At 40.5% G+C, this 12,360-nt stretch overlaps 1 protein-coding gene and 1 long non-coding RNA gene across 5 annotated transcripts in view; one reads left to right on the top strand and one right to left on the bottom strand.

The window, feature by feature from the left end:
* slc4a2 (solute carrier family 4 member 2) overlaps positions 1-10,547 on the top strand; it is a 45,432-nt gene extending 34,885 nt beyond the window's left edge. For 3 of the 4 annotated variants that reach the window (XM_023326337.1, XM_014468603.2, XM_023326339.1), the window contains 16 exons: positions 166-346; positions 1,323-1,458; positions 2,250-2,451; positions 2,524-2,632; positions 3,264-3,448; positions 4,125-4,344; positions 4,577-4,783; positions 5,498-5,646; positions 6,077-6,271; positions 6,540-6,767; positions 7,489-7,578; positions 7,656-7,822; positions 8,536-8,789; positions 8,857-9,026; positions 9,338-9,511; positions 10,207-10,547. In XM_023326337.1, coding sequence (XP_023182105.1) covers positions 166-346; positions 1,323-1,458; positions 2,250-2,451; positions 2,524-2,632; positions 3,264-3,448; positions 4,125-4,344; positions 4,577-4,783; positions 5,498-5,646; positions 6,077-6,271; positions 6,540-6,767; positions 7,489-7,578; positions 7,656-7,822; positions 8,536-8,789; positions 8,857-9,026; positions 9,338-9,511; positions 10,207-10,287 — 2,748 coding nt within the window. In that variant the 3' untranslated portion in view covers positions 10,288-10,547. The remainder of the gene's footprint in view (positions 1-165; positions 347-1,322; positions 1,459-2,249; positions 2,452-2,523; positions 2,633-3,263; positions 3,449-4,124; positions 4,345-4,576; positions 4,784-5,497; positions 5,647-6,076; positions 6,272-6,539; positions 6,768-7,488; positions 7,579-7,655; positions 7,823-8,535; positions 8,790-8,856; positions 9,027-9,337; positions 9,512-10,206) is intronic. The other variant, XM_023326338.1, reaches the window with a different exon arrangement.
* Positions 3,356-4,238, bottom strand: LOC111606229. Its single transcript, XR_002751973.1, has 3 exons — positions 4,146-4,238; positions 3,959-4,037; positions 3,356-3,440 (listed from the first exon to the last, which is right to left on the bottom strand). It is a non-coding gene; the product is annotated as an uncharacterized LOC111606229 (long non-coding RNA).
* Positions 10,548-12,360: the final 1,813 nt, after the last annotated feature.

Raw genomic sequence — 12,360 nt, 5'->3', positions numbered from 1 at the left:
CTGCAACCTGCTAAATAAACATGTCTACATTTGGAGCTGTATTTTCAATTCTGACCCCGAAATCCAAAAATTAAAAGTTCAAATAATCACAAGCCCAATCAAATCTATGGCAACCATGCTGGGAGTGAATGTCTGCCTGGCTGTTTAACATGACTTCGCCTCCAGGTGTTTGTGGAGCTGAACGAGCTGACGATGGACAAGAACCAGGAGATGCAGTGGAAGGAGACGGCTCGTTGGATCAAGTTTGAGGAGGACGTCGAGGAGGAAACGGACCGTTGGGGGAAACCGCACGTCGCGTCGCTGTCTTTTCGCAGTCTGCTGGAGCTTAGACGGACCATCTCCCACGGTAAAACCACGACAAAGTTCACTGATTTCCTTGGAAATATTTTAATTTCACCGAGTTGTTTTCAATGTTTGGAAAGTGCTTTAGTACCAAACACTTTCAAGGACTTTATGAAAAAATCAAACTGTGCGTAAAGTTTTGTAATAAATCTAACAGTTGAAAAGCCTAAATTTGGAAACTGTTTTTAAACCAGATATTACAGATAAAAACAAATTTCTTCTCACTGTTTGTGTCTTTTTATCTGAAGTTAAATCAGACTAATTTTTTCTTATTAGATCAAACTTTTTTTCCTCACTGTCTGAATCCAAATCAGACCCAACTTCTATCGTTTCAGATCAGTTCAAATAATTTATATTTGATAAATACCAGAAAACTTGGTGAGAAGATTTGTTTTTAGATTTTTTTAAACCTTTTCAGACCAGTCAGGTTTATAGAGTGTGTGAGAGAGACATTTTGGAAAATAACTTTATATTGTAGTTTACCTTTCCCTGCAATGCTATCACAAAAATAATAAATTATATTATATAATTGTGAATTGAAACAGTCTTCTGTAGTTTCACCAAAGTGGCGCTGGAAAAGTTTGAAAACCTAAACATTTAGATTGATATTTATTAATTTGTAATAAAGTGTAATCTAATATTTGATTCAAAGTCTAAATTTGTAATATCTTTTTCAGCTCTAAATATTAGACACATTTTTCTGTCACTATCTGAATTTAAATCAGACTAAACTATTCTTGTTTTAGAATGGTTAGAATTGCCAAAATATTTTTTTTGCTAAATACCAGAAAACTTAGAGAATTTTTTTTTTTTTGAAGAAATTGTTCTGTAACTTCAGGCGTATAAAGAAAAAAAAAAAATCATCTCCAAACTGTGGTGCTGGAAAAGTTTGAAAACTTCACCTTGAAAGTGCTTTAATTTTCCTGTAGCAAATACTGCTTACCTGACAGGAGTGAAACGCGTTCTGTTTGTGTTTACAGGTGCGGTGCTGCTGGATTTGGACCAGAAGACTCTGCCGGGTATCGCTCACCAGGTGGTGGAGCAGATGATCATTTCTGACCAGATCAAAGCAGAGGACAGATCCAACGTCCTGCGAGCTCTGCTGCTTAAACACAGGTAGAAAGATAAAATAAACCTCTGATTTTATCACAGATTACTGACAATACTCACTTTGTTCCCCCTTTAAAAGTACTAATCTAATCAGTAGTATCAGATATTACTAACTAGGAAGAAGCAGCCTTTACTTTTTGTTCATTTATTCAGTGGGGAACACCTCTTTGATCATTCCTCTTAAAACCAGACTTCTACATCCTCTTAAGCTCTTTTTTTACAGCTCCTTTTTTCCTGGAGGTGGAGTAGGTCTGCCACAATAACAAATTTTGCTGGACGATAAGATGCCCCAGAAGTTATTGCGATAAACAATAATTTCTTATGACGCTGTTTTGGTAATAATGATGCAATAACATACTCTCAAAGACCAACATTTAACACTGTAACAGGAAGACATTTTAAATATCCAAAATAAATAAACAAAATGACAGAAACAACAAATAAAACTAGTTATGAAGTCTCTAAACAAAACTGTCCTTCAAAAAAGGGATAGTTGAGACTAAAGCACCAAACTGAAGACTTATCTAGTTTTTGGTAGAAGGAGAAAAATAATAAATCATGCAAATGAAAATTATTGAGCTTATTGCCTAAGTGGAAGCCACAAAACTATTCCGGTGGTTTCAAATGGCCCTAAAGATGCAAAGTTATCAGTATTTGTATGTTAAATCTGCTGTTACTTCTGTCCTTAAAGTTTTTTTTCCCTCTCTGCTGCTTCCTGCTAGTAGATGGCTTCATGCTTGGTCTCTGCCCCTCTTCCTCTTGCTCAACCTCTCTCTCCCTTTTGCTGCCCCCCAAAGTCACCCGAGCGATGAAAAGGAGCACGTTAGCCATTTCCCCAGAAACATCTCAGCAGCCAGCCTCGGCAGCCTTTTACCATACCACCACACCGCCAACCACAACCATCAGCTGGAGCCGTCTGTGACCGACCCGCTCATGGGAACCGTCAACTCCACGGTGGACAATGACGCTCGCATCGACATAGACAGGAACGAGCCACAGGTACGTCTGGGTTCCCCCTGGCTGGTAGAGGCTCTCGCTCACACTTCATCGTCTGTGTTGTTGCGTTTTCAGCAGAAGGAGCCGTGTCTGGGGCCAGGCATGCATCGATCCAAGTCCAAACACGAGCTGAAGTTGCTGGAGAAGATTCCGGAAAATGCTGAGGCCACCGTGGTGCTTGTGGGTAAGTTATTCATATCCAAAACCAAAATAATTATTATGTGTTCTGGTTCCACCTTAAGCAGGTTAGGTTAGGTCTATGTCCAAATATATATGTATTTTGTCAAAATTATTCTTGGATAATGAGATTTCAGTCTGCTCAGTTCTGATATTTTGAGTTCCTTTCAGATTGCGCTGTATCAGGGCCTCCTTTCACTTTAAATCCAAATAAGCTGCTGCTGGCCAAGACCCCCAACTCAACGTTTGTAGTCACATGAAAGTGACTACGAACAGATGCACTATAATACAACCGTACAACTTTGAAAAGCAGTTAGGTTAGTCAACAACAAAACTCTTGCCTTTTCCAGCAACCATCATACAGCGCATACAGCAGTAAAACCAGCTAACCAAACGTGCTGGAACTCTGTTTGTGTTGCTTGGTAACGGTGCAGTGCCTGCTGATTTGTAGCATTACATTCTGGAGGTTTTTGAAACGGCTCATTTCCTAGACGGCAAAAAACGTTAACTTATTTCCAGAAAATGTCAGTTTCCTTTTTTTTTAAGTTCTTGGGCTGTTTACAGAAGGAGCTGAGACCCAAATGGAAGCAAAAAAAAACATCCGCTTTAATACTCTGACTTTTGTTGTATTTTTCCAGGTTGCGTCGACTTCCTGGAGCAGCCCACCATGGCGTTTGTGAGGCTCCAAGAGGCGGTGGAACTGGAGTCCGTTCTGGAAGTTCCTGTGCCCGTCAGATTCCTCTTCGTTCTGCTTGGACCTCCAACCACCAGCATGGACTACCATCAGATTGGACGCTCAATCTCCACCCTCATGTCTGACAAGGTGAGCAGAAAAATAAATGGATGCTGTTGACTGGGGCTTGGCTTCTTGTGCCAGATCTTAATTTAATTGATTTTGCTTGTTTTCTTTCTAAAGAAATTACAGGAAATATTTTCAAAAAGTGCCATTTGTTTTAGTCATCCCTTCTCTGAGTTGCATGAGGAAGAATTAGAACCAGGCTACAAGAATTTTTGTTTAATTACCAGAAAGTAGTCGTCATATTAGCAGAAGAATTATGCAGTTTTACCAGAAACATCTCCAATTAAGAAAAAAAAAAGTTTTAATGAGGGGAAAAAAACTCAGTTATCAGGATCTGACTTAATAAACTCAATTTGTGTTGATCTTTCTTTGAAATAGTCCAGCTAATGATTGATGCTGATGTGTTAAAAGATTAACTTTCTATTTAATATAATGGTCACAAAAGTTTTCAAACAATTACTGCTTTATTCTGGTATTGTTGCTACTTCATTCTGGTGTTATTGCATGACCCTTATATTCAGTCATAAAACTTACCTGAATATAAAGTCCAACTAAATAGAAGCTGTAAAACTCGCTCACATACGCCACAAGATGGCGGCCTTGGTTGGGTGTGCTGAAAACCCAAGGAGTGCATTGGTGAAGCAAAACCCTAAATAACACATGTTGAGTTGATTTTTGTGCATTTTTCTTTTGTCCTCAGCAATTTCATGAGGCAGCTTACCTGGCGGACGACAGGCAGGACCTGCTGAATGCCATCAACAACTTCTTGGACTGCAGTATCGTTCTGCCGCCATCGGAGATGGGAGACGACGAGTTGCTTCGCTCTGTTGCTCGCTTCCAGCGAGAAATGCTCCGTAAGAGGGAAGAACAAGAGCAGGTCAAACTGCTGGCTAAAGAGCCGAAAAGCTTCGAGGAGAAAGGTAAGCTCTACAATCAAGGGGAAACATAATTTTGTCATGTTGCTGTTACGGTCTTCCTCAAACTGTGGTCCTCGGCCGTCCTCTAGTGGTCTGCAAGGTACTGCATGTAAACGACCGTTTATTGCCGTAAGGGTTAATTTCAGGTATATTAAAATGTGTTATTCAAGATAAGTGGTCCTGATCAGCCTGAAAAAGTGAGAAAAACTGCTTTATAATGTCTTTTCCTACCCAGAGGCCCTCCTCAAACCTTCAAAACAGTCAGACGACCCCTTGAAGCGCACGAACCGCCCCTTCGGAGGCCTTATAAGAGACATTCAGCGTCGATACCCAAAGTACATCAGCGACTTCAGCGACGCCTTGAACAGCCAGTGCATGGCGGCGGTCATCTTCATCTACTTTGCTGCTCTCTCTCCAGCTATCACATTTGGAGGTTTACTAGGTATGGATGTGTCTCCTCATTTCAAAATGTCGGGGTTTTGTAATGTTGGAAATGAGGATATAATAAATCGTTTCCAAAGCTTTTCCACCCTTTACATTAGAGTTAGAATTAAGCTTAAATCATCTGACCTGGTGTCTAATTAAATGCAATTAAAGACTCTTAGACAAAGTAAACCCAACACACCACTGCTTTTGTTTTTGACCATTGTTTGAGTTAAGCTGTTCAGTTTGACTTGCCTTCACAGGTTTACTCAGTGTTGAGTCTTTTTACTGTTTGCTGCTCTCCACAAGCTGACCCATGTCTTGTTGCAGTCAACTACCAGTTTAAAAAACTTAGGCTTAATACTGGATCTTCTCATGTTTTTAGCCTTAGCTTAACATTGTTCAGCTCCATTTTGTTGCTTGTTGTTCTAAAATTGTGCAAATTAGAGATTTCCAAATCAGAATGCAACTTGCATAATAACTCTTTAAGATTCAACCTTTCAAGAGAGTTTTGGTTAAAATTTATTTCCACTTATTTACATTACACTTTTCTTCTAAACAGGTGTATTTTCTTTTGTTTTTGAGGTAAATTGCATAGAATAAAGCTACATTAGAGTTGGACAATGTTTGCCATCAGTTTTGCCCACTAAACTCTGGTCTCTTAAGAAGGATTTTCAGATCTCATCCTGTTCATGTTTCCGTACTGAGGAGCTCTGTGTGTGTTTATTTGAAGGTGAGAAGACAGACGGACTGATTGGGGTTTCTGAGCTGATCATCTCGACAGCGGTCCAGGGCATCCTGTTCTGTTTACTCGGAGCTCAGCCGTTGCTAGTTGTTGGTTTTTCTGGACCCATTCTGGTCTTTGAGGAAGCCTTTTATAGTGTAAGTTTTAGTTGTGGACCTGATTAAGTTTGATTTGCATCATTAAACTGCACACAGTAACGGCATTTTAATAAAAACGACATGTAAAATTGAAAGGCACAAGGAATCATCCCTGAGGTACACCCCAAATGAGCAGAATAAATGATGATACTGTTCAAATGTGACAGAAAATAGATGATGCAAGATGTTTTAAAACTGTCAAAGGCAGTGGAGAAGTGGAAAGAGTTCTTATGCTGCCAGTCTCAGGTCATTAATCTCTTTTAAAATGCCGTTTCGGCTCTAAATTGCTCCTAAATTATAGCAACTGGGCTGCAGTTGCCTACACAAAATTACTTACTTTAAGCTTAAATAATTATAGCTTAATTTCCATGACTTGCATTGACATCAACGCTGGTCGGTCCACATTTCTCACTGTTCTGTGTCTCCACAGTTCTGCAAAGCAAACAGCATGGAGTACCTGACGGGCCGCGTCTGGATCGGCTTCTGGCTCATCGTCATCGTGATCTTCACGGTGGCCTTCGAAGGCAGCTTTCTGGTGCGCTTCGTCTCCCGCTTCACCCAGGAAATCTTCTCCTTCCTCATCTCCCTCATCTTCATCTGCGAGACCTTCATCAAGCTGGGGAGGGTACGCATGAGAGAGAGACGTTTTTGTTTGCGTAACGGACGTTAAGCCGAAGTGACTAATCTTTGGACGGCGTTCAAAACATGGGGTCAAAATGAGTGTTTTCCTAACGAGATCTCCTGAAATCTGTTATGATGGATTTACTTTGAAAGATTAATGGGCTGAAGGTTTATTATTATTATTATTATTGTTAATAATTATTGTTATTATCCAGATTGAGGACGATGCAGTTATTTTAGGTTGGTGTTTAATGCAAGACTTTTGCGTTCAGATATTCAAGGAGCACCCGCTGAAACGCTGCTCAATCAACAGCACCACAGAAGAAGAAGAAGAAGTTGTAGAAGGAAACATCATGATGAGGGAGCACAACGACACCCACATCTTCACGGTTACCGGGGAGCCCAACACGGCGCTGCTTTCTCTGGTTCTCATGGCCGGAACGTTCTTCATCGCTTTTTACCTGCGGAAGTTCAAGAACAGCGCTTTTTTCCCCGGGAGTGTGAGACTTTATGATTTATACGATGAAAAGTGTTCGGCATCACGGGAAATGTTTTTCTGTCAAATGGGCTGAAATTGTCAGTATAAATGCACTCGAGGCCCAATCAAATATGCTTTAAAAAAACCTCTAAAATGACATAAAATCTTAATATTTTACCTACTCAACTTGAGTAGTAGTTCAGCTTTTTTTAATTTTTCCTCATTAAAACAAAGAGCTCAAGTTTGCAACATTGTTTGGGCTTTATTGAAGAACGTAGAAACGATTCAAGTCGGCACGCCGCAATAGAAACACGATCTGGTCGCTCTCTCTCTTTTTGAAAATGTTTTGCTGTATTGTGCAAAGTTTAATAAATACTTTCAAAGCAGATTTGAAAAAAGCAGCGTAGGGACTGCAAATGGTCTGTGAGCCACACTTTGGGCACCTCTGCAATAGCAGGTCAATATCTTCAACTATTTAGACTAAAGCTAAGATGATTTTAGAGCTTTATTAGCTTATTTGAACTATTATTCTCAGTTGAAGACCGTATGAACATGTCGTTTTTAAAAGAAAAACAGGAAATACAGAAAATGTTAGTTATTGTTCCTAATCTTAGTGGAAAAGTTGCAAAATTTGCATTAATAGTTGTGATCACAACTTCCTGGAGGAACTGAATATTTAGCGACATCTTGTGATTGGTTGTTTCACCTCTTCGTTTCCAACCAGTTTGCGTTTTATTTTCTAGTGTCGCAGGATTATTGGAGACTTCGGAGTCCCCATTGCGATCCTGATCATGGTTCTGATGGATTACAGCATAGAAGACACTTATACTCAGGTTGGTTTCAGTGGTGTGGTTTCTCTCTAAGCCGCCTGTCCAAACGCTGCTGAGTGTCGTCTCTGTCCTCTGTCCAGAAACTGAGCGTCCCCAGCGGTTTCTCTGTGACGAGTCCCAACAAGCGAGGCTGGATCATCAATCCTCTGGGCTCGGACGGACAGTTTCCCGTCTGGATGATGTTTGCCTGCTGTCTTCCCGCGCTGCTGGTTTTCATTCTGATCTTTATGGAGACGCAGATCACAACGTGAGTAGAACCGTAGGCGCCATTTTGATTTGATCCTCGATGGTCAAGCAGCGAATAAACGGACGGGAAGCTGAGAAACCTCTGACCCAAGAATGGAAATATAGGAGCATGAATTTTTCTTTCTGTCCTTCATTCCTCCTTTCCTTAAGTCTTTCCATCTTTCATTTTCTGTGTCCTTATTCACTTCATCTGTCCTTCATCTTCATCTTTCCTCTTTTACTCTTCCCTGCTTTTTATTCTTTCTTTCTTCTATTTATCCTTCCATTCCTTGCTTCCTCCCTTGTTCCCTTGCTTGCTCTTTATCCTTCCTTTGATCCTTTTTATGCTTTTATATTACTTCCCTTTTATCCTTGTGTCCTTCTTTCCTTTTTTATTCTTCCTTGCATCCCTCCTTTTTCTCTTGGTTCTTCCTTAATTTCTTTTACCCTTTCTTTGTCCCTTTCTTCTTTATCCATCCTTCCTTGATTGCTTGCTGCTTTTTATCCTTTTTTTTGACTTCCTCTTTCCTTGCTTTCTTCCTTGTTGCTTTTTTCATCTTTCCTTCCTTGCTTTCTCTTATTCTCTTGCTTGCTTGTTTTAATCCTCCCTTCCTTCCTCAGCTGTATTAGATGTATCGTAAGCATCTGTTTCTGTTCATTTTGCAGCTTCAGGTTTGCGTGTCTGCATCAGGATTTGATTTTCTAGATAAACTCTCCTCCTTTTCTCTCCTTCAGGCTCATCGTCAGTAAGAAGGAGCGGATGCTGCTGAAGGGTTCTGGTTTCCACCTGGACCTGCTGCTCATCGTGGTCCTCGGCGGCAGCTCGGCTCTCTTCGGCCTGCCGTGGATGGCCGCCGCCACCGTTCGCTCCGTGACCCATGTCAATGCCCTGACGGTCATGAGCACAGCCGTCGCCCCTGGAGACAAGCCTCGCATCCAGGAGGTGAAGGAGCAGAGGGTCACCGGGCTGCTGGTCGCCATCATGGTTGGTGAGTGTCAAACTGGTACCTTTTTGCTCCCATTAAAGCTTCTTTTACTGGTGGAGTTTGTGTCCAGGTCTGTCCATTGTGATCGGCGACCTGCTGCGTCAGATTCCCCTCGCCGTGTTGTTTGGCATCTTCCTCTACATGGGGGTGATGTCGCTCAACGGCATCCAGCTGACAGAGCGAATGATGCTGCTCCTCATGCCGTCAAAGTATCACCCTGACCACACCTACGTACGCAAGGTGAGTCCAGATTAAAAACACGTAATCGATATCAATAGATGATTTGTCTGATGCAATGTTTCCCCCAGAAATAAAGCCTGGCGGCCCACCAGACTTATAATACACCAGAGGAAACTCTTTGGTGATAGAATATTCAAAATATGGAATATTCATTGAACCCTGATCCAAAACCGCATTCTGGCAGATTTCTGGCAGAGAAAAGGCTTAAATAATTAAAATGTATCAAAATATAAGTGTTTCATATCAGTTGCAGGTACTGATATGAAATGCACGTTTCCCGTTTGTAAACTGGACTGATTTGTGTCCATCAGGTTCGTACGTGGCGCATGCATCTCTTCACCTGCATCCAGATGGTGTGCTTGGCCGTCCTCTGGGCCGTCATGTCCACCCAGGCGTCTCTGGCTTTCCCCTTTGTCCTCCTCCTCACCGTCCCCGTCAAGATGTTCGTGCTGCGTCGCATCTTCAACGAAAGAGAGATAGCATGTGTAAGTCAACCACATGGGGGCGCTGTGAGCCTGTTCAACCTCCTGTAATACAGACTCTGTTCTTTGTATGTTGTTAGGATGGTGTGAGGTTGTTTTTTTTTATTATTGTTGCAGCCTAAAATTGCTGAATTTGTGGCAACTTTTTTGAAAAAGTTGCAGCTAGATTTGTTGAGCTTAACTTTTGCAATAACACTACAAAATCGCTGGACATAAACTTTCCAAAAAGACAGGATTTTAACATAAAGAGGCAGTATTATGTAAAATTAACTTTTTTAAAAACAGGATAGAAGATTCTCTACAATAAGTGGAAGACATGAATGGATCCATAACTGGTTCAACCAATACACAAGTTTGTTTTTTTAAATTGTGTGGTTTTCACTCATATTCTGGTAGTCTGTTCCATGAATGAGCGCCTCATAGTCGCCACCTTCTGGCTACACCGTGTTCTGCGCCTCAGTATGTTGCCATTTCCTCTGGTTTTTCTGTGAAATCACCCATTGATTAAAAACTCATTCAAAACTTTAAAAATAAGACAGACATCAGGATTCATAAGAATCGAGGTTTAAAATATTATGCAGTAATGAAAATTTAGTTAAAACCACAAAAGTAACATGACACTAATACTACATTAGGACATTTGTTTTCATTTTGTTGAAAATTAATGCATCCATCTCCCTACTTTTTCTTTTTTTTAGCTGGATGGTGATGATTCAGAACCAAAGTTTGACGAGCGCGATTGTTACGACGAATACTCCGAGATGCACATGCCCGTGTAGCGCCGCTCCCAGGCCTCGCATCACCACTCAGTCCAACTCCACTCGACACCGAACCCCATCAGAACCGCTGATCTCCGGGTCAGAAAATTGAAAGTAAAGCTTGCTGGAAGAATCTGGTCAACAACATCTCTGCTTAGGCGCCTTTTTGTGCTCGATAGCGACAACAAAATGAAGAGATTTAGCTTTATTTCTTTATTTTTTCATGACATTTTATTTTTATTTAAACGTTTATTTCAGGGGACAAGAGATTCCAAATAAAACAAAGTGATTGCAAACTAAAAATTAATATATAGCAGTAGACGTATGTGCAAAACTGATTACTTTTTAGCCCTGAAAGGTTGCTATGATTCACATTGAATATGTGGAAGATATCTAGGATACATTCCTTAACATTAACATGTTGTTAGTGCTAGTCATGTTTTTTCTTCCTTTACACCCACTAAGCGCCTTACGAAGGAACCGAGATACTGAGCAGTTTTTTCCTCCTCATTCTGTCTTATTTTAGACAGTCAATCACTTTAAACATGAAGCTTGTAGCACTTTTTCATAAGAAACCAAATCTGAACTGTATTCTGGGTAATTATTTTAGCTGCTTAGTGTTCGTAGTGTGGCTTTAGTTGAGGGATATTTTTTTTAGCCTGCTTTTTCATCATTTTGTTTTGTTTTTAACTCGGATGCTGCAGTTTAAAAGTCATCAGTTTCAGTGCCTGCAGTGATGCAAGATCACAAGCAGAGGGGGATCTTGGGTTACTGTTAATGTTTAACCAAAAAATGCAGTTGTACTGTTACATTAATGCCATGAAATCATGTTTGTCATCATGCAGAGTTCACTTTTTATTTTAAAAAAATACAGTGGCGGTATAGATGGACTCGAATTGTCTGTCACTAATGTTATAATATGTTGCGACTCTTTGAGGAAATGCTGTAAATTAATCACCATTTTGTCCAAGTGCCAAATACCTGCAGTTAGAATAACAAGCTGCAGCAGTTTGGTTATCTCCGATCTGATCCTGCCGGGGTTTTTTTCCGCTTTCACTCTAAAACATTCCATATTTAAACTTTTGTTCTGTTAAAATTGTTTAATCATTTCAGATTCCCACCCAGACCGAGCAGAAAATTGATGCGTCACGCTGTTAAGTCTTTGACTGTCAAACACTTTAAAACTGACTTCTGTTACATTATGTCAAACACTACTTTTCCCCTCTGAATGCCTCAGCCTGACTGAAATGGTGTCTTTCTGGGGTCAAAGGTCACAAAAAGTGAAGTGTCTATGGGGTGGGGGGAAGTGACCTATAAGTGTGTTTAGGATGGCACATGTTACAGTGTTCAGCACTATTCAAACATCTCTGGATTATGCATCACTGCTGTTTGTGTAAAGCACAGGTGTCAAACTCCAGGCCTCCAGGGCCGCAGTCCTGCAGTGTTTAGATGTGCCACAGGTACAAAACACTGGAATGAAAAAGCTTAATTGCCTCCTCTTTGTGTAGATCGGTTTTCCAGAGCCTTAATGACCTAATTATTCTGTTCAGGTGTGGTGCAGCAGAGGCACATCTAAAAGTTGCAGGACTGCGGCCCTCCAGGACTGGAGTTTGAGACCCCTGGTTTAAAGAATACTACAGAAGTTTTTTCTGCTTTTAATGTATGCAAACACTCAAAGATTTGGTAGAAGTGGTTTGTTTGTTTTGTGCAGTCTGTTGTTTCTGATAAGTGTGCCTGTGTAGCTTCAGATTCTGTGATCAAGTCGTTATGAAGTGTGTAGATTTGGTTTTATTGCAATACAAGTCCATGAAACTGTTGCTGATAACTTGTCCATCAGATATTGATGACAAATAAAGTATTTTATATTTACCTGGGTTTTTTATTTATTTATGAACATCTCATCCCTGCTTCAAATAAAGAAAAAACACAAATGTTTTTTTGTTTTAATCTACACCAACAGTCTTGTGATAATATTTTAAGATCTTTTTGTAAAAACTTGAGCATAAAAGGCATTTCACAAGGCCGTGGTTATTGGCAGTAGTTACAGCCTCAGTCTTCTCTAATGTCTGGAAACATATATTTAGGCCGTTCCCC

The sequence above is a fragment of the Xiphophorus maculatus genome, chromosome 21, assembly GCF_002775205.1.
Source record: "Xiphophorus maculatus strain JP 163 A chromosome 21, X_maculatus-5.0-male, whole genome shotgun sequence".
NCBI lineage: Eukaryota > Metazoa > Chordata > Actinopteri > Cyprinodontiformes > Poeciliidae > Xiphophorus > Xiphophorus maculatus.
Note: the sequence above shows the minus strand (reverse complement) of the source record. Positions and strands in the feature narration are given on the sequence as shown.